General features: G+C 42.6%; 2 protein-coding genes across 2 annotated transcripts; one reads left to right on the forward strand and one right to left on the reverse strand.

The window, feature by feature from the left end:
* Window positions 1–1,834: 1,834 nt before the first annotated feature.
* LOC138948846 (tRNA (adenine(37)-N6)-methyltransferase-like) lies at window positions 1,835–6,388 on the reverse strand. Its single transcript, XM_070320473.1, has 4 exons — window positions 6,353–6,388; window positions 4,844–5,018; window positions 3,938–4,095; window positions 1,835–3,146 (listed from the first exon to the last, which is right to left on the reverse strand). Exons 1-4 carry the CDS (start codon window positions 6,384–6,386, stop codon window positions 2,029–2,031), a joined length of 1,485 nt encoding a protein of 494 aa, XP_070176574.1. The 5' UTR covers window positions 6,387–6,388; the 3' UTR covers window positions 1,835–2,028.
* Window positions 6,389–6,448: 60 nt separating this feature from the next.
* Window positions 6,449–15,744, forward strand: LOC138951095 (N(4)-(Beta-N-acetylglucosaminyl)-L-asparaginase-like). The gene is made up of 10 exons (XM_070322756.1): window positions 6,449–6,547; window positions 7,408–7,589; window positions 7,965–8,069; window positions 8,231–8,369; window positions 9,373–9,499; window positions 9,880–9,997; window positions 10,711–10,791; window positions 11,748–11,839; window positions 13,571–13,675; window positions 14,145–15,744. The coding sequence occupies exons 2-10, from the start codon at window positions 7,457–7,459 to the stop codon at window positions 14,283–14,285; spliced, it is 1,041 nt and encodes a 346-aa protein (XP_070178857.1). The 5' UTR covers window positions 6,449–6,547; window positions 7,408–7,456; the 3' UTR covers window positions 14,286–15,744.
* Window positions 15,745–22,998: the final 7,254 nt, after the last annotated feature.

A 22,998-nucleotide genomic window follows, 5' to 3' on the forward strand; every position in this document is an offset into this window, starting at 1 on the left:
TGCACGACAGTTATAAACGGTTGGAATCCAGTCAAGTGACGGCGGTGAACGTACATAATTTACGGTCTTTGCGCCCCAGTCAGTTTCGAGTCCAAAATTTCAAGACATCTGGCAGTCTTACAGTTTCAGTCAGCGTTGACGTGACATCGACACAGGGAATAGACCTCCCAGGGTTTTGGCAGGCGACTGCGATCAGCCGAAGAAAGCAGCCAGCGGAGAGCAGCTCCGCCCTTAACTGTTCTCACGTGATTCTCCTCTCACTGCGGAGAGCCTTAAATGACGTCTCTGTGCGTGACGTAACGCGGCTTTTGTGTCGACCGTCTCTGACGTCACCGTCAATACCCTTCAAGTCTGCCAGTCCGTCAAAAGTTATGGGGTGGCAACTGAGCCATATTTTTCGGGGCGAAGCCGGGAAGTTGAAAGGGGTGTGGGGTTTGTATTAAACACGAAGTCAGGCGGCGGTCTATTTGTTACCTGGGGGTGGCAGGGTGTTAGTCGAGTGTTACATTCAAGGACCGTTAATCTCGCAGCTGGTTTTCCTCCTTTTCGGCGCAGGGGGAAACCTAACCAAATTTCCTCCAAGTCCATTTACCTTTGCCACACTGTTAATGCCGATTTGGTTGAAATGAAACAGATCTGCTTCACTAAACAAAAAAGGTTGCAAGTCTATTTCTCACAATGGAGTTGTGAGGTCTTTTCTCTGCTCTCTCGCCATGTAAGTGTGTGAAAACTAATTTATTTGTTCTGATTTAACTTTTCTGGTGTCATACACCGAGTCACCCGTAAATGGACTGGGTGGCCGAGTGGTAACGCACTTGCGCTCGGACGACGAGAGGTTGCGAGTTCGACCCTGGGTCAGGGCGTTAGCAATTTTCTCCCCCCTTTCCTAACCTAGGTGGTGGGTTCAAGTGCTAGTCTTTCGGATGAGACGAAAAACCGAGGTCCCTTCGTGTGCACTACATTGGGGTGTGCACGTTAAAGATCCCACGATTGACAAAAGGGTCTTTCCTGGCAAAATTGTATAGGCATAGATAAAAATGTCCACCAAAATACCCGTGTGACTTGGAATAATAGGCCGTGAAAAGTAGGATATGCGCCGAAATGGCTGCGATCTGCTGGCCGATGTGAATGCGTGATGTATTGTGTAAAAAAAATTCCATCTCACACGGCATAAATAAATCCCTGCGCCTTGAATATGTGCGCGATATAAATTGCATAAAATAAAAATTAAAAATTAAAATAAATCCCTGCGCTTAGAACTGTACCCACGGAATACGCGCGATATAAGCCTCATATTGATTGATTGATTGATTGATTGATTAATTGATTGATTGATTGAAACAGGTTCCGTCTTCTCTCTGTCTCTCTCTTGCTTTTTTTGTTTTTTCGTTTTTTTGTGAGTTTATATTCATATTTCTGCATACATTCGTTGTACCACATGTGATAGCTTTTGGATATCTTATTGGTGTGTGGGGATTCGATTTCTCCCTTGCAACTTGACACGAAGAGAATAATATATGATTCCAACCCTTTTCAGTGTCTATGTATACAGTTACTGCCAACAACTTTATTTCATTGTGAATTTTGATCATTCTGAAGGAAGAGTATCGTTTGAAACAAACACTACTGCGACTCCTTTGTGAAAAGATTTGATAATTGATAACAGATAACTGGATAAATAACAGGTGTTTTGTTTCCACTGTGGCTTTTTCCATGACACACACACACACACACACACACACACACACACACACACACACACACACACACACAACTCTCTCTCCCCCTTTCTCTTCGAAGTATAATATAAATGGCAACCAATGCACAAGTCATGCAGTTTTTATAATTGTCCCTTTATTTGAGCACACTTTCTTCAGATTGTGTATTTCCTTCCACCAAAAAATATACCCAAATCCCTTTCAATTCAGTACACTTCTTGCAGATTGTACAAATCTCCTTCCACCAAAAAATTATATATAGGAAATCACATTCAGACTTTGATTAATGCTGACACATTCACTGACATTTCTACCGTTTCGATAACTGTTCAACTGCAGAAAGAGGCTGTAATCTGACCACTTCTGCCCTGTCCTCATCAAACCAGCACGTCACATGTATCTGGTCCACAGTGAAAAAATACAAGGCATCCTTGCACTTTTCCCTTCTGTACACTGACCGTGGATCCTCAGACAGCACTGACATGATTGTTGATCTTATTTCATCTTCTCCTGACAAGAAGTCGAGAGAGTACTGAGAATGTGTGGACGAAGTAGTTTGTGAGACAAAGTTTTGAAGCTGTGATTCTGCATTTGGTGTGAACGAAACATGAATTTTGCTGACAGGAGGGGCATCTAACCACTGAGCAACTGAAGAATTTGAAATACTGCTACTCTTGATTGCTGATTTTGTGGTATTCTTGACAGTTTGCTCATGTCTTACGCCTTCCATCAGGCTTGCTCTGTCAGACGGCTCCTTCCCCAGCGTCTTCGCGGGAAGGCTGTATGAATCAAGGGAAACAACTGCGTTCAACGGTCTCACTTCTGCCACCCCACTGGTTCCGTCCCCTACCATCGTTCTCCCTGCTACACCTTTTCCTGTGCTTGTTTGCAGGTTTTCATGGATATCCAGAGAATAACTTGAAGTTGTAAAATCCCTGTTATCATCATCTGTGACACACTGGAGAGAAAGCTCTTCACCTTGAATCCCTGAACCTGATTTAAACAATAGTTCAGGTGGCAAAATCTTATCTACAAACTCCTTGCCACATCTTACTGTTGCTTTGTGTGTATCTTTCACACACTCACCTGACGGAGATATGCCAGTTTCTCCTTTGTATTCAAAAGAATTTATGGTATCTGTCTGTTGGCAGGAGACTTTTTCTGACACAACTCCTTCACACAAGTTGTCATTTTCAGATGGAGATGTTGAGCCTTCCTCACTGTCGCACAGCGTTGTTTCAGTATCTTCTGTAGGCTCACCTACGTTGTGGTCATTCAAATCCAAGCTGCACTCTGTGTCTGACACTGTGTCACCCTTGTATAACTCTCCACGACACACAGGCACATCGTACTGAGGAATGAATGGTTTGATGTCCAGAACTGGTGTGCCGTCCACAATGTCAATGCCAGAGAAGTAAACAGTGGCTCCTGTACACAAATAAAAACATCCCAAGCCAGGTATAGCAGCAAATAAAAAAAGGAATCACACACATGTAACAGGCCTCTTAAACATACTACACACATCAAACCATATATCATTGCAAGTTACCATCCTACTCGCAACAGTTCCACTTAATTCCCTACAAAGGGAACGAAAATACGATTATATAAAGCAGATTACAAATGCTTGTAAAAACAATTGCATAGATCCATTGTTTCTTAAAATCAGCATTTGAGTAGCATGTTTTCAGCAGATCTGATTCTTCATTCTCGGGGGTTTTTAATCCAGAAGGGTCAGTCAGGACCAGTTTTAGCAGGTCTACTCTTTCTGTATAGTAACCTGAAAAAGTATGACCCCCTTCAGAAATGTATTAAAGTGAATCAGTTTGACATTTCACAGCCTTCATCCACTAACAAAATGTAAGACTTCCTCCCTTTGATTAAGACTTTAAGACTTCCTCCCTTTGATTAAGACTTTAAGACTTCCTCCCTTTAAAGACCTTGTTTTCTCAGATGTTCTGTTCACGTCTGTAAATTTACCCCCATTTTAAGATTTTCTCCTTGTTAAAACCTGATTTTCCCAAGATGTTCTCCTTTTTAAGACCTGATTTTCCAAAGATTTTCTCCTATTTGAGACCTGATTTTCCCAAGATTTTGGAGGTCTTAAAAGGGGGGTTCCACTGTACCAGCAAAAGCCATCTTCAACATAATATTATAAGCCCAAGCTTTCACAACTGAATCTTTTACTTCAAGGCACAAAATGCTGCTATGATAATTACCTGAAATCCTGTCAATTTTAGCCAGAGTGAGGCCAACGGCGTTGGGTCGGTATGGCGACCGCGTAGAAAAGACACCGACTCTCTTTCCGTTCAGTCTGGGTGGTTTCACCTTGGCTTTGCTGTGACCGGGTCTGTTCTTGTGAAACACAAACACTATCCTGAAACAAAAACAAAAAAAAGTGAACAACTAAATAACTGTCATTATTGTAGGAACAACAGCATAATACAGTGGAACCCCCCTTTTAAATTTAAGACCCCCCAATTTAAGGCTTCCTCCTTTAAAAGATCCTCCTTTTCTCAGAATGAGATGTTCTGTTCATAGCTTCTGTAAATTAACCTCCATTTTAAGACTCCCTCCCTTTCAAGACATGATTTTATTAGATTTTTAAAGGTCGTTAAGGGGGGGGGGGGGGGGTTGGGGGTTCCACTGTATCTGACAAAGCTATTAAGGAAACCAGTCAACAGTAATGCTTACTTCAAGAGTTCATTTTAACCGGGAAGATTTAAAATGATGAGATGGAATGGAGAAGATTTGCATCAGATTGTTTGTGTCTGCGTTTCTGTCTTTGTGTGTGTGCACATGACATGGCTGTACTCAAAAAATCACAAAGCATGAAACACACATGCAGCAAACACACATTTACAAATATAATTTTTCTTGTGTGCAATGGATGACTGGTTCTTGTGTGTGTGTGTTTTCTGGGTTTTTTCTTTTACACTTAGGCCAGAGTTTCAGCACATCCACCCCAGGCTGCCAAATACATGACTACTCTTTTCTTTTTTCCGTCTATATTAAAACTACCTCGTTTGATAACACACCCATACACCAATAAAGGTATGTTTAAACATGCTTTTAATAGAAACATTTACCAATACATGCAGACTGAATGCAATTTCAAAACCTACCAAGCATGAGAAAACTGTTCCAGGCCTTCCAAGGCATGTTCAGGATTGTTGAACACACTCTTCTCTATCTCCAAGGAACCTCTAGCAGAACTGCACAACGATGGTTGGCGAGGAGTACCATTCTTATACTGGAAAACACTGCGTAAATAACCAATTGGTTTCGTCTGCATCAAGTCTGCAATAATACAAAAAGAAGGAAATTTAGTAAGACAGTCTCATCTTTTGACAATCGGAAACAAATATACTTTGTCTGAACATATAGATATATATATTCGGCACTTAAAGAGTAAAGGTCTATGTCGACCAAAAGCGGGTGCATTCCCTGTAGGCGTTTTTCTTGTATGCAGAGAATACACCCGGGTGCATTTCCTGCAGGTTTTATCGAGTCTCGTTGGAGGTCATGTGACTCTCTAATACTAGTGATAGTGATACACCCTCAAAAATGACGTTTATATATATCTTAAGTTTGTTGATCTAGAAACGTTCTGACACAAACATCCACCCCAAAGTGCAAAGAAAATAGCACATTCACTTTAGTCACAACAGACGTAACCTAATAACGACACTGATGCGGCAGCTTTTGCCATCAGCATAGCGCATCATGTTACTCTACTCGACCAGCAAGCCGCAGTATCGCTGTCCCGTCAGCTGTTTAACACATGTTATGAACTCCTGCTGTGTAGTGAAGTAAAGCAGGCCTGAAAGTGACGAGTTTTTTTACTCGCCATTGTGAGTAGAAACATGAAACTGGCGAGTAGAAACATGAAACTGGCGAGTAGAAACATGAAACTGGCGAGTAGAAATGTTCATCTACTTGCAAAATGCGAGTAAAGTTGCTGAAACAAATTGTTGGTTTGGCTAGTAAAGGTTGCTCTCTGGCTAGTAAATTTTCAGAATCACTAGCCAAAGGCAAGTACACCATTTGTTGGACTTTCAGGGCTGTAAAGCGTGCATTTGCTCAAAGCGTCGTAGCAGTACTTCAGTCTTATGAAAGTGAAACTGAACTCTGCAGTTGACGGCAGTCTTGCGTAGGGCACAAGATTGAGTGTGATCTGTTTTACTACAAGAAATGCACCTGGGTGCATTCCCTATATATATATACAGGAAAAACACCTACAGGGAATACACCCGCTTTTCCTGCCTAAATTTATGGAAATGGACTGGGGTAGCAAGAAGGGAGTAGGAGAGTTCGCTTGATGGGACAAGGAAGTGGGAAAAACATGCACCACACTCTGTGCACGCGAAAAAGAGATGGGCATACAGGAGACAGACATACAGGGACAGATAATGAGATACAGTAAACTAGTGTCTAGTAAGAACAAAACAAATAGTAACTGAGCTAGACTCAGGAAGTTTCGCTCCAGTGTCAACTATCTAGACTGGGATGACAAAAAAGAGCAGAAGCAAACAAACACATATGAGTATCTCTTTAATCATCCCTCACTAAAACGTTGACATGACAACATGCAGCCAGAAAAAGACAGATTAGACCACATTAATGTTTCCAACCTTGTTGGTCGGCCATGCTGGCGGAAATGCTCATCTCCGGTCAAGGTCAATGTAACCAAGGTTGCTAACTCTCAAATAGCTGCTCTATCAAGGGAAGCAATGCTTACTTGCGTGTTTCCGTAAACAAAGCACACGTGCGTGAGCCGACCGTTCACGACCTAGACCAGCAATACTCTTTACAACAGATCTTTCAAGGTAATCTTCAACTTTTGTGTGTTAAATTCATAGCTGAGAATCCAGTGGCATTTTTTACTTTTTACAAGTCCCTGTAATCAAGCCAAAGAACATTTGTCGTGAAATTAATTGACGGATTGAGCTCCAAACTTAAGCATAATTAATTAATTTGGTTGTTTGATCGACGAGAATGCCGCGAGAATGGCTACGTTTTCAACCAAGGGACATCACTAAGGCAACCTCCCCTGTCGCCGCTTTGGATAATTCCTTCTTTGACGCATGTAAACTTAATTCATTCCGAGCATTCGTTTCATTCCGTGGGTCCAAAGGGATCTAAAATGACTTGTTATGCTTACAAGTGCAGGTTATGCAAATTTGGAGGCTTAAATGCCTCTGAATTCTGAGCTAGGAATTTAACTCACTAAAGCTCAAGATTAACTCTTTCAACATATCAGAAAGTATTCTTTCTAGCTTAGACTCGAATCCAACAAACTGATTCAGTTCTCTCTCTCTCTCTCTCTCTCTCTCTCTCTCTCTCTCTCTCTCTCTCTCTCTCTCTCTCTCTCTCTCTCTCTCTCTCCGTCTCTCTCTCTCTCTCTCTCTCTCTCTCTCTCTCTCTCTCTCTCTCTCTCTCTCTCTCTCTCTCTCTCCAACACATATATTTTAGTTATCAATAATAATAATATATTATTATTACGCTGATTATTTGTTAATTGTGTTGATGTCTCTAAAGTTATGTGTTTTCCTTACTTTGGGTGAGGGCAGGAAGTTAATTAAAAAGGTATAAAAATGATTATTACCCTCGGAAAATAAAGATTTGGTTTATGTTATCGTATTTTATATCTCTCTCACTCATACATATCATTTTCAATGAATTTCAGGTGTGGATGGGAGAATAAAGGTCTCCCATCTTACTCTTATCTAACCAGAATGGACAGTGCCAGAAAACGGCATGCAGTGGTAGTTGGCACTTGGGCATTTTCAGCAGAACCAGTGAAAGTTGCGGCTCGTTTGGTGAGCCAGGGATGTACATGTGAAGACAGTGTAGAGAATGCTCTCAACCGTAAGTATTACTCGGGCTTTCTTTATACTTATAGCATATTCGCTTGGTTCATTTCTGCTTTAAATCAGTAATTAAGTGCTCTTCTGATCTAACCTCTGAAATAATTATTTGCAAACGTCACTGTGTGATTGAACGGTACCTGATTGTGTTATATTTTGTGTCTGGTTTCTGTGTGAGTGTTTCTTGACTTTGGGTGTGATGAAATTTAACACACTATGGATAGAATTGATTTTCCAAATACATGTACATGTATACTAATAAACAATCAACAGAGTCTTGTCTATGATTAATCTATAGAAACCGTCACCTGAACAAATCCCATTGTACAAATACATGCATTTCTCACAGTGCAGTGTATTTGTTTTTTCCTTGTAGTTGCAGAGGAGGATGAAAAGTATGGGCCATTCCAAGTGGGGCGGGGCGGACCACCCAACCAAAATGGGGAATTGGAGATGGATGCAAATACATGCATTTCTCACAGTGCAGTGTATATGTTTTTTCCTTGTAGTTGCAGAGGAGGATGAAAAGTATGGGCCATTCCAAGTGGGGCGGGGCGGACCACCCAACCAAAATGGGGAATTGGAGATGGATGCAAATACATGCATTTCTCACAGTGCAGTGTATATGTTTTTTCCTTGTAGTTGCAGAGGAGGATGAAAAGTATGGGCCATTCCAAGTGGGGCGGGGCGGACCACCCAACCAAAATGGGGAATTGGAGATGGATGCGGCCATCATGTCAGGAAAACAGATGAGCTTTGGCGCCGTCACAGCTCTGCAAGGGTATGTGAAGAAAGGATGGTGGGGGTGCCAGGAAGAAATACTATGGCACATAAGGAGGATGCATAAAGGTGCTCCGTAATTGAGCCCAAAGTTGACTACACGATGTTGTGTCTATGTATGTTGGTGTGATTGTCTAACTGTACTCCCAACATTCGAGAAGGCAGCATCCGAACTATGTGTTAAGTTAAATCTCGAATGTCTGGAGTACAGTTGGACCATCACATCAACATACTCAGACACAACACGCAAAGCCCTTGCAGTGCCAAAGCTTTGTGCAGCCAGCTTGACTTGGCTCAATTAATTTGAGGCTATAATGCACATCAGTAGGAACCTCAACTCTTTTTCACGTACTCTCAAAGTACTGACTATGCACAAGCTGAACAATGGCTGTAAGTCCAGGACCATAAAAGCACAGAGCATATTTAATGAGGATCAAAGCTTGCACTTTCACTGTTCTGCCCTAAGCCTTACACAATTTACAGCAATACCAAAGAAGACATGTGCATTGCTTCCTTGCGAACCTTGTTTGGAGAGTTGTGAATAAGCAGTGTGAAGTGCACTTTGGAAGTAAAAAGAAAAATCAATCAATCAATCAATCAATGAGGCTTATATCGCGCATATTCCGTGGGTACAGTTCTAGGCGCTCTGCAGTGATGCCGTGTGAGATGAAATTTTATACGGCCAGTAGATTGCAGCCATGTCGGCGCATATTTACCTTTCACGGCCTTATTCCAAGTCACACGGGTATGGTACAAATGGAACAAAACATATGTAACTTATGTGTTTGTCGCTTACAGTAAAGTACATGAAGTGCTTTTAATGTTTGTGTATATATAGGGTGTTTCTTACATTTAGGTCCAAAATGACATTTATTGAAGCTATCAAGTCACATCATCCCAGCATATTTTAGTACCTAGCACACTTTTTTTATTTGGGTCTCTGCTGCTGCATGCGCATAAAAACTTTGCTGGCAATTATATATTTAATTCATTCTTATAAACAGAATTTCCAGAGCATCATCTGTGGCACGATGTGTGATGGAGAGAAGCAAACACAGCATGCTGACAGCACAAGGGGCGCAGGATTTTGCAGTGCAGTCTGGATTTCACCTGGATATTTTGAACACTCAGGTGAGGCCACAAGCAAAAAGAAAAATGTCCATGTTTATGTAAAATGGACATTAAAGTTTTCTTATCTTCCTATCTTATCTAATCTCATTCTTTTTACATGAACTTTCTGCATATTTTCAAGTTTTTGATGACCGTTTAGAGTTTTAAACTCAACAGGTTTGAACAGACATTACTTTGGACAATTCAGCATTTTAGTAAGTACATTAAGTCTGTCTGTCTGTCTATTTTCTTTCGAGGAAGTGGTGTTGATTTCCAATTGATCTAACGTTCGTCAAAGTTGAAATCATTGTGATGATGAATCTTATGGGAGTGATTATTTTGAAAATCTATATGCACATTTGATGGCAACATTAAACCAACAGTCCTTTTCTTTCTTTCAGTCTGGTGATGGTGCAAGCCGTATTCAGAGTTCTGAACATCAAGCCAAATCTGAATCCAGCTCTCAACATGACACACTGGGTATTATCGTTTTGGACTCACATGGAAACATTGCCACAGGTATCTTGAATTTGTTTTTTTCCAGTGAAACATAAATTACATGTATTGTTAGCAGCAGTTTGGCGTTCAGGTTGAAGTTTTATGGTAGTGGTGCTATAGGTGTCATATAAGGCTGCTATATGTATAACTGTTTCAATCTGTTATGTCTCATGTTGTTTTGATTTGTTTTGATTCACATTGAATATTTTCAGAATTGTGGATCAATTCTGTATTCTGTGATATAAGGTTGTGATGCTGTAAGTATCATCCTTAAACACATGCAGTTATCGCCAGGGTATATTGTAATTCTCTTCAATGAACATATTATATCTATACATGATTTGTTCTACGCTGTGTCATTTAATATTGTGATGATGATTTGTGCTTTTTTCTTGCTTTGCTGTTATTACTTTACTGTGTGTGTAATTGAATCAATGTTCATGTAACTTCTTTATGTACATTAACCCCCCCCCCCCCCCCCCCCCCACGTCATTTAGCATGAGGTCTAGATGTAAAAGAAGGAAACCACTGATTATTCTATAGTTTTTGTAAAATAAAGATTTGTCATTGTCATTATCTCAATCAGATTGACTTCTCAAAGTGCTAAGAAAATGGATGCCTTCGTGAGAAACAACCTCAAAACCCAAAGTAAATGTGAATGCTACAGTAGAAAGAGAATGATAGAGAATTAAGTGCAAAGAGATATATATCTGAATTGTTTATTATTTGTTCAGGAGTGACTTCCAGCGGTATGAAGAACAAGGCAAGGGGAAGAATTGGAGACAGTGCGTTGCCTGGGTCTGGCTTATTTGCCGGTGAGTTTGCTCCCTTGGTAACATTGTTTCGGGATACTGACTACTGAGTAAATTTATTTCTGTGCACAGCATTGTGTGCTCCCTGAGAGATCCTTGCACGTGTACGTGTTAAGATGCACAAACGGAATTCAAAGGGCTTTGTTGTTCATGTGTTTGTCTGGCTGTCTGGCTGTTAGCTGGTCTGTCTGATAAAGACAGACAGAGATGAGAGAGAGAGAGCGTGTGTGGGTGGGTGTGTGTTTCTGTGTGTTTCTGAGCAAATTCACCTCGCGCCCCCTAATTGGCGTAGAGGCGCGTCCCCCGGGTGGTGGATGGGGGGGCCTTCTCTACTAACTTCTGAGAGAAGGTCGCATCACTCTCGATGCCGTGAACCTAATTAGGATCTTTTTCTTGTTTCTTCTCTATTTCTGCCTCCCCAAAGTCCTTTTACTTTCCTTTTCCCACCCATAAAATTCTTCACTTATTACCCTTGTTAAGTGGTTCTTGTATAGAATATAGTCAATGTTTGTAAAGATTTTAGTCAAGCAGTATGTAAGAAATGTTTAATCCTTTGTACTGGAAACTTGCATTCTCCCAGTAAGGTCATATATTGTACTACGTTGCAAGCCCCTGGAGCAATTTTTTGATTAGTGCTTTTGTGAACAAGAAACACTTAACAAGTGGCTCTATCCCATCTTTCCCCTATCCCATCTCCCCCCTTTCCCTCGTCGCGATATAACCTTCGTGGTTGAAAACGACGTTAAACACCAAATAAAGAAAGAAAAGAAGCAAATTCAAAAGCATGTGTGACTCAAAGAATTAAGCAAGTTTGCGTGTCTTGACTGACCAGCTCTGTTGCTTGTTTTTACCTGTATGGATTTGATTTGTTCCCAACTTCAACGTGTGTGTGTGTGTGTGTGTGTGTGTGTGTGTGTGTGTGTGTGTGTGCATGTGTGTGTGTGTGTGTTTAAAAACAGACAATGAAGTTGGTGCTGTGTGCTGCTCAGGTGAAGGAGACCAAATCATGAAATTCTGTCCCAGTTTCATGGTCTTGGAATTAATGAGACAGGTAGGTAAGCACACAACGCAAAGAGTTAAAATAGAAGAACAAAAATGTAAATGACCCGTGTTTATGCCAAACCCGTGATAAATAAAACATTTAACTAACAAAACATATACAATCTTTCTGATTCTCTTCCTTGAAAGGTTTGTAAGATTTTAGGCTGCTATAAACCTTGCAAGTTAGTGTACAGTACCCGGCGAAAGAAACGCAACTCATTCGCGCCCACTCTTGTAAGTGTTTTTTTCGTCATTTCTAAATTGACCCCTACTCTGTATAACACAGTTTATACAAAGGTAAAACGATTAAATAATATGCACGAATCGTACAGCCAGTAAGATGTCCTCCACGAATCTGTCTTCCTTTTTGATGTACCTTATCTGGTTCATATTTTACGACAATTTGAAAATGACAAAAAATCACTTGCAACAGTGGGCGCGAATGAGTTGCGTTTCTTTTGCCGGGCACTGTACATCTCATGAAAATCCATATTCATTGTTTGTTGTGCCTATACCAAGCCGCCGCGCAGAGCCATCCGTCAATTATCAATTTCAACTAGTGCAGCCTGGTGTGTGATTATCTGTCTGGCTAACTGTCTCCACAGTATCGATTCCACGATTTGCAGACGGTCATTAATTCAAAACCATTTTTGTTTTTCTCTCTTTGTTGTTGTTGCCTGCAGCGTTTTTGGTTGGTTGGTTGTGGTTGTTGTCGTTGTTGTTGTTGTTTGTTTTTAAATGAGACTGTAAATGATGATGGTAGAAAAAAATTCACTGGGTTTGCTTGTCGATAATATATAATCTGACAGAAAAACAAGTTTCATGACAGGTTGATTGTAAGTTACCCTTTTCTTTTCAAGTTCTTTCTTTATTTGGTGTTTAACGTCGTTTTCAACCATTCAAGGTTATATCGCGACGGGGAAAGGGGGGAGATGGGATAGGGGAAAGGGGGGAGATGGGATAGAGCCACTTGTTAATTGTTTCTTGTTCACAAAAGCACTAATCAAAAAATTGCTCCAGGGGCTTGCAACGTAGTACAATATATACCTTACTGGGAGAATGCAAGTTTCCAGTACAAAGGACTTAACATTTCTTACATACTGCTTGACTAAAATCTTTACAAACATTGACTATATTCTATACAAGAAACACTTAACAAGAGTAAAAGGAGAAACAGAACCGTTAGTCGCCTCTTACGACATGCTGGGTAGCATCGGGTAAATTCTTTCTCGTCTAAGTTACCCTTGTGGATAGCTATCATTCAGTCAGATCCTTGCCTCCTTCCTGCTCTTTCTCCCTCTTCCATCTGACTTGACTGTTTAGTCTCTCTTGTTTTAATTATACTTTTTGTTAAAGGCACATGTTTGACCTTCTGTTCGTTCTTTTCTTTTTTTAATCGCTTTTGTTGTTTATTACCAGTATGCACACAGAAACACACGCCCGAACACACTCTCTCTCTCTCTCTCTCTCTCTCTCTCTCTCTCTCTCTCTCTCTCTCTCTCTCTCTCTCTCTCTCTCTCTCTCTCTCTCTCTAACACACACACATGCACGCACGCATGCTCGTACGCACGCACACAGGCACACACACACACACACACACACACGCACACACTCACACATACACACACGCACTCGCACGCACGCACACGCGCGCGCACACACACACACAGTTATTTTTTTTATATAACAAAGTGTTTTAAAAACAAAACCATAAAAAACAATTGCATCATCCATGTTACAGGGGATGGAACCTGAAACCGCCTGCCAAACAGCAATTAGACGAATCACCAAACGAGTGAAACCATCTCCTCCGTTCGAGCTGGCAATCATAGCAGTGAATATGGAGGTGGGTATGGTTGTCTATCTCTCCTCCTCAGCACACCTCTGCCTCCCCATTCCTCCTGAGGGGGGGGGGGGATGAAAAAAGGCGGGGGACGTTTCGGGATTAGGGACGTGTTCAGAGTTTGGTGGGGGACAAATGCAGCACGTCGGGAAATCCTGGGTGGTCCCCCTAGTGGCCATTTTGGTGTCCCAAAACTGTCCCCCGGGGGACACACTAGGGACACCAAACGGCCCCCTGGGGGTCAGTTTGGGTTACCGAATTGACCCCGGGGGATACTTTTAGGTGGGGGTCAGAAACGTGGGTGTTACACCGGTTTCTCTCGCTGTTTCTCTTCGCCTTCCTCTTTCTCAACTTCTCCCCACTGTTTCTTCTCTCTCACTCTTCTTCCTCTTCCTCTTCTTCGTTTACTTATTTAAAATTACATTCCAATTCCTTGACTCAAATTCTTCTTTGCAATTCTCTCTCCTGACAGGGCAAAGTAGGAGCAGCAACTACCGTCAAGGAATGGGGTGACACTGTGACAGGAAGGTCCTACCCAGGTTTTCCATTCGCCGTCTGGTCAGGCATTGCGGGAGAAGAACCGCAAATACGATCAGCGCAGCCTGAAACATGAAGTTGCACGGGAGTTACATCACACCAGAAGAAAAACAAACTAACAATCAAACAAAGCAGATGCAAGTGTGAGCTTGGGAACGACAGTTACGGTACACATGCACTTTTGTGCATCCGTGTGAACTCGTGGTACCTCTATACTATCGGGGATCCATTAAGGTTTCCGAGACTGAGTTTCATTTCTATTGAATTGGTCTCGCGGAATAGCCGATTCTAAAATTTGCATAGGTAAAACGATTGCTTTTTTGGTACAAGCCTTTGGAGTAAATTTTGTGATTAATGTTTTTGTGAACAAGAAACAATTGACAGGTGGCTTTGTTCCATCTCCTTTTTCTCTCCGCCGCGATGTAAAGTTGAATAGTTGAAGTTGACGTTAGGCACTAACTAAAGAAAGTGGGGCTGCCTGACACCCCTCGAGTTGAATGGGTTAATCTTGTGACACCGGCGCGCAGGATGTGGACGCTGGGACTGTGCTTTTGCTTGGAATCTTTGAGGGAAGAGAACGTGTATTTGGTGCGGTGTGTTTTTGATGCCGTTGTGACATGTCTGTCACGGCCGGAAATCTTTCCGGAATGTGAGGATTCTTTTGCTGGTAGGTTAAAACAATTTTCTTTCTGTAAATGGGTAGGCGGTGAAAAGAATAGTATGCTGCTTGGGGGGAGGATATATTTGAATGTTCAAGTAGATTGTTTTGTGAGTTGGAATGGTGGGGAAGATTTTTGAGTGTGAATGTTTTAGAAGACCGTCGTTTGAGAAAACGGTATTGTAGGCATGTTATTTGGTAGGAATGATGTGTTTTGTTGTTTGAGTTAGCTTGTGGTAGTTGAAATTGTTGATTTGTTTACGTATGCTTACGGCGTGCATTCTGTGGTTTGCAGGATGTCGGAGCGTGCGACGGGGTTTCAGTAGACGGGGTTTAGTTAGGTCTGTTCGGGTTTTAGTTATGTTTTTTTCTGGTCTAGTTAGATTCAGGTCTTTTCTTTTTTAGAGGGGTTTAGTTAGGTCTGGGTTTAGTTAGATCTGTTTTGGTTTAGTTAGGTCTGGGTTTAGTTAGGTCTTTTTCTTTTTTTAGTGGGGCGTAGATTTGTTTTTATAGACTAGGTTTTGTTAGTGAAGAGTAGTTAGATTTAGTGGAGAGATTTGTCAGATTTTGTTAGAGTTTTTGTAGATTTGGTTTTTTTAAAGAATTGTTTTTAGGTTGCTTTTTTAGATTTCGTTTGTTTTAGATTAAAGTTGAGAGTGAGGATTTAGAGTAGAGTGTAGTTTGGGGAAAGGATTTGGTGTGTTTTAAAGGGTATTTTTAAGGGAAGAATGTAGTTTTAGGAAGAAGAGTGAGAATATTGTTTTTTTTTTGAAGTTGTTTAGTCCTATACAGTGAAAGTTGTATTTGAAGATAAACCCCCGTTATCCCACATTTTCCCCATTTCATCGTATGGAATAAAAGAACCTGGGTAATATAACTTGTGTTGTCTGCTTTAGTGTTTGAGTTCAGTACGAAAGAGGAAAGTAGTTTGGCACACGGTTACATTTGGCGCTGCGGAGCAAGGGTGGGTAGGGGGTGTTACTGTTAGGGCTAGGATTAGTGTAGGTTAGGGGACCCCGTCGCACAGGGAGAGGATGGCAGGCATGCAGTCCGGACGCGGGCTGGTGTCGAGGAGACAGGCGTGTGAGAAGTTGGAGGGAGTCCGGGCGTGACGTCGACGGATGCGGCTTTGTTGTCAACATTGCCTTTTAGTTGGTTAATCCGTGGAAGAAAGGATTACAGTGATTAACATTTCTTTTTACTCTGTTAATCCACAGAAGAAGGACTTCAACGATTAACATTTCTTCGGACGTTTGTGAAAGACTGCACACCGTACAAAGAGATAGAGTTGGGGAGTGGACCAGCACTGGAAGAGTGTGGTTGATTATGTTGATTTGATATTATGACTGACATGTGTAGTTGTATGTTTGATTATGCTACATGGTGATGTGATGTGATTACTAACACTTTTGGTTGTGTTGTATGTATGCTGGGTGGTGTGGGTTTTTTCTTGGTTGCCAGTAAGAGCTTGGTTTAACTGGTACTACACACGTGTTGACAAGTTTCGAATAACCTTCTGGTTGAAGAAACGTAATACCAACACAGGTCAATGTTATAAATACCAACCTTTTAAAATACCAACCTTTTAAAATACCAACCTTTTAAAATACCAACATGGATGAATCTGATTTGGAATTTACTTCGGCCGCTGATTTTTCACAGACACCGTTGGGGCTGGGAAGGGGAAGGATTGTAAGAGAAGGAGGGGATCTGCGGAGAATGGCTACAGAGTTGAGTAGCATGAGGGAACGTTTAGAGGCAAGATCCGCCCCGAAAGTTGTTGTTTCGAAACCCCCCAAAGTTAGGAAATTCTACGGAGATAGCAGAGAAGATGGAAGGTACTCTGTTAAGGATTTCATAGAAGAGATTGGTAGTGCTGTGAGGGATTTCGGGAGAGAAGAGCAGATTCACTATGTGACTCAGCATGTAGAGGGACTAGCCAGGGTTGAACTGAAGTCATGTGGTCAGTCATACAGCAGTATCGAAGACATTTTTGCAATCTTAGTGGATGCATTCGGCGACAAACGCCCATTACCAACTCTTATGGCATGTTTTGCTGAAAGGCGACAGGGAAGTCGAGAAACGGTCCGAGCGTATGCCAATGATTTATTCACACGCTTTAACGCGGTGAAAGCCAAACAAGAGGAATCGAGACGCGCTGTGTCCTCTGAAGACCTGCTTGTGGATCATTTTGTTGAAGGGATTCATGACAGATCGCTGGTCCTTGATTTGAGGAGGCACATACAAAACGGGTCGGTCTCATTTAGTGAACTGAGGAAATTGGCATTAGAATGGGAAGAAATACGTACTCCAGTTCCAAAGAACGCTACAGCCAATACAGTCGCGACTCATGACAATTCAGATTGTTTCGAAGAAGTCAGGAAGATGGCGAGTCCCCAAAAAGAGTTAGAACAGGAACTTGAGGCACTCAAGGTCGGGCTTTCAGAAAGACGACCTCCCAAATATAAGTTTACATCCGATGGAAAACCCATTTGTCTGAAATGTGGCAAGCCTGGCCACGTGATCAGATCATGTACTCAAAAGGGGTTAAACCAATAACCGACTGTGTAAAGAGCCGTACACAGGACGGGGAGGAGCAGGGCTCAGTTGTTTCTAGAATGGTGGACGAACAACCTGTTGTTGTGGTAGAAATGGGAGGTGTGACGTTGGAAACGTTGTGGGATACCGGTTCACAAGTCACGATTATCAGTGAACGTTGCTTTTACAAACATTTTAGCGAAGAACTGGTAAGAGACAATACACTTGTACGGTTGGTTGGAGCCAATGGGTTGGAGGTTCCCTACATAGGCTACACTATACTGGACGTTAAGGTTGGGGAACAAGTTATTCCCGAAAGGGTCATCCTTGTTCAAAAGGAAGTTTCTGATTCGGAGGGTTGCGAGCCGCGAGTCATACTCGGCATGAACGTCATCCGTGACGTGAGAGATCATGGGCCTGTGAATATTAGAGTGGCAGACATAACGGTAGACACTCCAGCTTGTGTGGGGTTGGTGAGGGTGCCAAAGGGCGGCATACACATGTCCGCTCGCTCAATTTCCACTGTTTGTTTGAGTGGAGGGTATGGAAAGAAGGTGACAGAACAGGGCGAGTACGTCATAGAGGCATTAGAGGGTCCAACCCGGGAGAAGTGTTTACTAGCCCAGACTCTGGTAAAGGGAAAAGGTCCGTGGAACGTCCAGATCGTTAATCTGAGTGATGAAGATGTCTTTTTGACAGAGCGAACTCCGGTTGGCACGGTTCATGCAGTTCATAGCGTTGTTTCGCCAGGGGTGAAGGCAGAGGAGATTGCTGGGAAGGTTGTGGTGTCGTGTGATACGATATCTGCAGAGAGTGATGTGTCAGACTTGAAGGTTCCCGAGAGTCTGTTGGGCGCAGCAAGTAATGAGGAGGAACGCAAACAGTTGCATGATTTGTATTGTGAGTTTCCAGAAACATGGGTCAAAGATGATCTGGATGTAGGTTATTCTGACCTAATTAAGCACAAAGTTCCTTTGCTGGACGATGTTCCAGTAAGTCAGACATACCGTCGCATTCCCCCAACACAACTTGAAGAGGTTAGAAAACACATTCAAGACTTGTTAGAGAAAGACATTATACAGCCCAGTACTAGCCCTTTTGCTTCGCCTATAGTTTTAGTGCGGAAGAAGAACGGAGAATTGCGCATGTGTGTGGACTATCGCAAGCTGAATGCGAAGACGAGACGTGATGCATTTCCACTGCCAAGGATTGACGAGTCTTTGGATGCATTGAAGGGAGCGAACTACTTTTCCACATTGGATCTTGCTTCAGGGTATCATCAGATAGCAATGGACGAGGAGGACAGACAAAAGACTGCTTTCATTACACCATTTGGGTTATTTGAGTTCAAGCGTATGCCATTCGGACTCTGTTCCGCTCCCGCTACTTTCCAACGACTCATGACAGCAGGGATGAATGACCTGATCTTCCAGATGCTGCTGGTGTACTTGGATGACATTCTGGTCTATAGTAAAACCTTCCAGGAACACATTGAGCGATTGAGAGCAGTGCTTTCTCGACTGAGAGAGCTTGGACTCAAACTGAACCCGGACAAGTGCAAGTTCTGTCGTACTTCAGTGCAGTATCTGGGCTACACCATTTCACAGGGTGGCATCGCGACTGACGCGGAGAAAATCAAAGCTGTTGAACAGTGGGCAGTTCCTCAGACGCTTAGGGAATTGAGAGCTTTCTTGGGATTTGCATCGTACTACCGCCGATTCGTGCTAGGGTTTGCACAGATGGCAGGGCCGTTGCATGCACTGGTCGGGAAGGTACATGAGGGTGTGAAGGGTAAACCCGGAGGGAAGACTGTTCGGTTGGGTGGAAAGTGGACGTTAGACTGTCAACAGGCTTTTGAAAAGCTGAAACTAGCTCTCATCAGTGCTCCAGTGTTGGGATACGCTGATTATAGTCTTCCATTTGTCTTGGAAACAGACGCAAGTTCAAAAGGTCTGGGGGCAGTGTTGTCTCAGACTCAGGAGGGAAGAAAGAGGGTTATAGCCTACGCAAGTCGAACACTTCGTCCATCAGAGAAAAACATGCAGAACTATAGTTCCATGAAACTCGAACTGCTGGCTCTCAAGTGGGCTATCACCGAGAAGTTCCGTGGATATCTTCTGGGAGCTTCATTCGTGGCTTATACTGACAATAATCCTCTCAGCTACTTGAAGACTGCCAAACTAGGGGCTGTGGAACAACGTTGGGTGGCGCAGTTGGCTCTTTTCAATTTTGAGATCAAGTATCGTTCTGGGAAATCCAATGTGAACGCGGACGTCCTGTCAAGGAATCCATTTGAGAGTCCAGGTACGGACATCGAGGAAGAAGTGGTGGCGGCTTGCTCTGTCTCTGTAAACATGGGCCGGGATCAAGGGTTGGCAGCAACTGCACATGTGGGCATCGTTGTTGGGACTACAGATGAGTCGGGAAGAGAGCAGTTAGGGGCAACACACGCTCTACCGACGATTGAACCCGCAGATCTGCAAAGACTTCAGGGTGAAGATCCAGTCATTGGTCTTTTGTTACAACATTTGAAGAAAGGAACGAGACCGAGTATACAAGAAAAACGAGATTTGGGAAACTCAGCCATTGCTCTGTGTAGACAGTGGGATAAGCTCGTGGTGGAGAAAGATTTACTTTGCCGTAGAGTCACAGATCCAGTTAGCAACAAACCGTTGTTACAGATAGTTTTGCCAGAGTCTCTCCAGAGGCCGGTCTTTGAATCTGTGCATGGGACAGGTCACCAGGGAGCAGAACGTTGTTTGCGATTGTTGAGACAGCGCTGTTACTGGTCAGGAATGTTCGCCACAGTGGGAAAGTGGGTTCAGGAATGTGAGCGTTGCAGCTTTGCCAAACTGCCTTCAGTACGAGCTACTGCTCCAATTGGACATTTGTTAGCTTCTCGGCCGCTTGAGGTTGTGGCTATGGATTTCACGCTTCTCGAAAAAGCGACGGATGGTAAGGAAAACGTGCTGGTATTGACAGATGTGTTTACAAAGTTTACGGTGGCAGTACCTACCCGCGATCAGAAAGCTGTTACTGTAGCAAAGGTTTTGACGAAAGAGTGGTTTCAGAAATTCGGCATCCCCATGAGACTTCACTCTGATCAGGGTCGAAACTTTGAAGGAGAGGTGATAAAAGAGCTCTGTATTCTCTACGGTGTGAAGAAATCTCGGACCACTGCGTACCATCCGCAGGGGAATGCTCAGTGTGAACGTTTCAACCGGACGATGCATAACCTTTTGAGCACCCTTACGGATCAGAAAAAGAAACGGTGGCCTGAATACCTTCAAGAGTTGGTGTATGTCTACAATGTAACGCCCCATTCTTCCACTGGATTTTCTCCATACGCTTTGTTGTTCGGTCAGGAACCGCGTTTACCGGTTGACTTTCTGTTGGGGATCGGTTTAGAAGAAGAAGGTGGTTTGCCGACCACTGAGTGGGTTCAAGTCCACCGAGAACGGTTGTTACAGGCACATCAACTGGCGAACCGGAATCTACAGCAAGCAGCACATGAGCGAAAGAGGCGCCTTGATAAGAAAGTCAGAGGAAAATCACTTCAGCTTGGTCAACGTGTCTTGTTGCGGGATCACGGTATGGGTAGACGCAAAATCCATGATGCATGGAAGTCAGAGATTTTTGTTGTGGTCGAAATACCCGATCAGGATGGTGGACCCTATGTCATAAAACCTGAAAACGGAGGTGCGCCGTTCCGAGTAAATAGGGCAGAGATAAAAGAACATTTGACTCCTGTGCAACAAGCCCCTCGGGCATCCATTAGGTTGCCAGAATTTCAGTTCCAGAGACGTGAATCTAGTTCAGATGACACGGATGAGTCAAGTTCTGAAGATGAAGTTACAGGAAACGGGGTTAGATGGGCAAACAGTTCGTCTGGAAGACGAAGGGTAACTAACTATTCCCGTCAGCGTCCCCAGCGACAGGGTGCTGGAACGCATTCAAACTTGCATCATTTACCACGAGGACCGTCCGCTTCGGTTCAGTCGGTGGTGGTATCTGAGAATTTTATGCTGTCTCTAGTCGACAGGCTGCTCAAACGTACTGAGTAGAATGTAATTAGATTTTACAAATTTTATGCTGTCTCTAGTTGACAGATTACTCCAATAGATGGGGTAGGCTGTAATTAGATTTTACAAATTCTATGCTGTCTCTAGTTGACAGATTACTCCAATAGATGGAGTAAGATGTAGCTAGATTTTACAAGTTCTACGTTGTTTCTAGTCAATAGACTACTCAAACATATTGAGTGGGGTGTGACTAGATTTTAGATTTTGTATTCTTGAGATTAGTTGGTTACTGAACTTTAATTTGTTTAAGCATGGCGTCTCCAGCCTCGTACGCCTCAAGAGCAACGTATGCTACCTGTAAGGAATTAGATGACCTTTTTCTTCCTTTTTGCTCTCTGCTGTCATTTGGTTTGTCTTTACTGTCTTCTCCGCTCCCACTTTCTAATTCTCTTGGCTGCATTTTTTAGGGATTCTTTGGTTTAAGCATGGCGTCTCCAGCCTCGTACGCCTCAGGAGCAAAGTATGCTACCTGTAAGGGAATAGATAACCTTTTTCTTCCTTTTTGCTCTCTGCTATCGTTTAGTTGGTCTTTACTGTCTTCTCTGCTCCCACTTTCTAATTCTCTTGGCTGCATTTTTTTAGGGATTCTTTGGTTTGAGTATGGCGTCTCCAGCCTCGTACGCCTCAGGAGCAAAGTATGCTACCTGTAAGGGATTAGATGACCTTTTTCTTCCTTTGTGCTCTCTGCTATCGTTTGGTTTGTCTTTACTGTCTTCTCCGCTCCCACTTTCTAATTCTCTTGGCTGCACTGTTTAGGGATTCTTTGGTTTAAGCATGGCGTCTCCAGCCTCGTACGCCTCAGGAGCAAAGTATGCTACCTGTAAGGAATTAGATGACCTTTTTCTTCCTTTTTGCTCTCTGCTATCATTTGGTTTGTCTTTACTGTTTTCTCCGCTCTCACTTTTACTGTCTCCTCTGCTCTCGCTATTTTCTTGGTGGTATTTTTTTAGAATTTGAGTTCTGGCGCTTACTGATGTCTTTGTTTGAAGACAGTGTGTATACTGGTTTTGTTTATTAGAATTAATATTAGTGGATTTTTGAAATAGATTCTGAAGGATTGTATGGTTGCCTATGAATACTCCTGTTGAATGGTTTAATTGTGATGAGTGACATTAGGTTATTGCTGATTTTTGACTAAAGGTTTGATATTCTGGGTGAGTTTTAAGGACTTCCAGTTTTTTTCATTGCCTTGGCAAGTGGTCATTTTGTTAGTTGATTAGAAGATTGTGTTGCCAAGTACAGTTGGGATACAAAGAGGGGACATGCATTGATAAATCGTAAAGGTTGTCAGTATTTTGTTCTGATGTATGCTCAAGAGAGATCAGATGCTTTGATAAATCGTAAAGATTGTCAACATTTTGTTCTGATGTATGCTCAAGAGAGATAAAATATTTGATAAGTCGTAAAGATTATCATTATTGGTTATCTGGCAAGTGGTGAACATAATTCTTTGTAAAGTGAACCATGGAACTGCCTCTGTTAAAGATGAGTTGTGATTTTTTGTCAACTTG

This window comes from Littorina saxatilis, linkage group LG1 (genome assembly GCF_037325665.1).
Source record: "Littorina saxatilis isolate snail1 linkage group LG1, US_GU_Lsax_2.0, whole genome shotgun sequence".
In the NCBI taxonomy this organism is placed as follows: Eukaryota; Metazoa; Mollusca; class Gastropoda; order Littorinimorpha; family Littorinidae; genus Littorina; species Littorina saxatilis.

What these genes read in the sequence shown, in the direction of transcription:
- LOC138948846 (XM_070320473.1), bottom strand. Translation starts at nt 6,386, where the DNA reads ATGAGCATTTCCGCCAGCATGGCCGACCAACAAG. An exon ending in CAGCATGGCCGACCAACAAG is followed by an intron (nt 5,019 to 6,352) that starts GTTGGAAACATT and finishes GTATTATTGCAG; the next exon opens with ACTTGATGCAGACGAAACCA. An exon ending in GAACAGTTTTCTCATGCTTG is followed by an intron (nt 4,096 to 4,843) that starts GTAGGTTTTGAA and finishes TTTTTGTTTCAG; the next exon opens with GATAGTGTTTGTGTTTCACA.
- LOC138951095 (XM_070322756.1), top strand. Translation starts at nt 7,457, where the DNA reads ATGGACAGTGCCAGAAAACGGCATGCAGTGGTAGTTGGCACTTGGGCA. An exon ending in TGGATATTTTGAACACTCAG is followed by an intron (nt 9,500 to 9,879) that starts GTGAGGCCACAA and finishes TCTTTCTTTCAG; the next exon opens with TCTGGTGATGGTGCAAGCCG. An exon ending in TCATAGCAGTGAATATGGAG is followed by an intron (nt 13,676 to 14,144) that starts GTGGGTATGGTT and finishes CTCTCCTGACAG; the next exon opens with GGCAAAGTAGGAGCAGCAAC.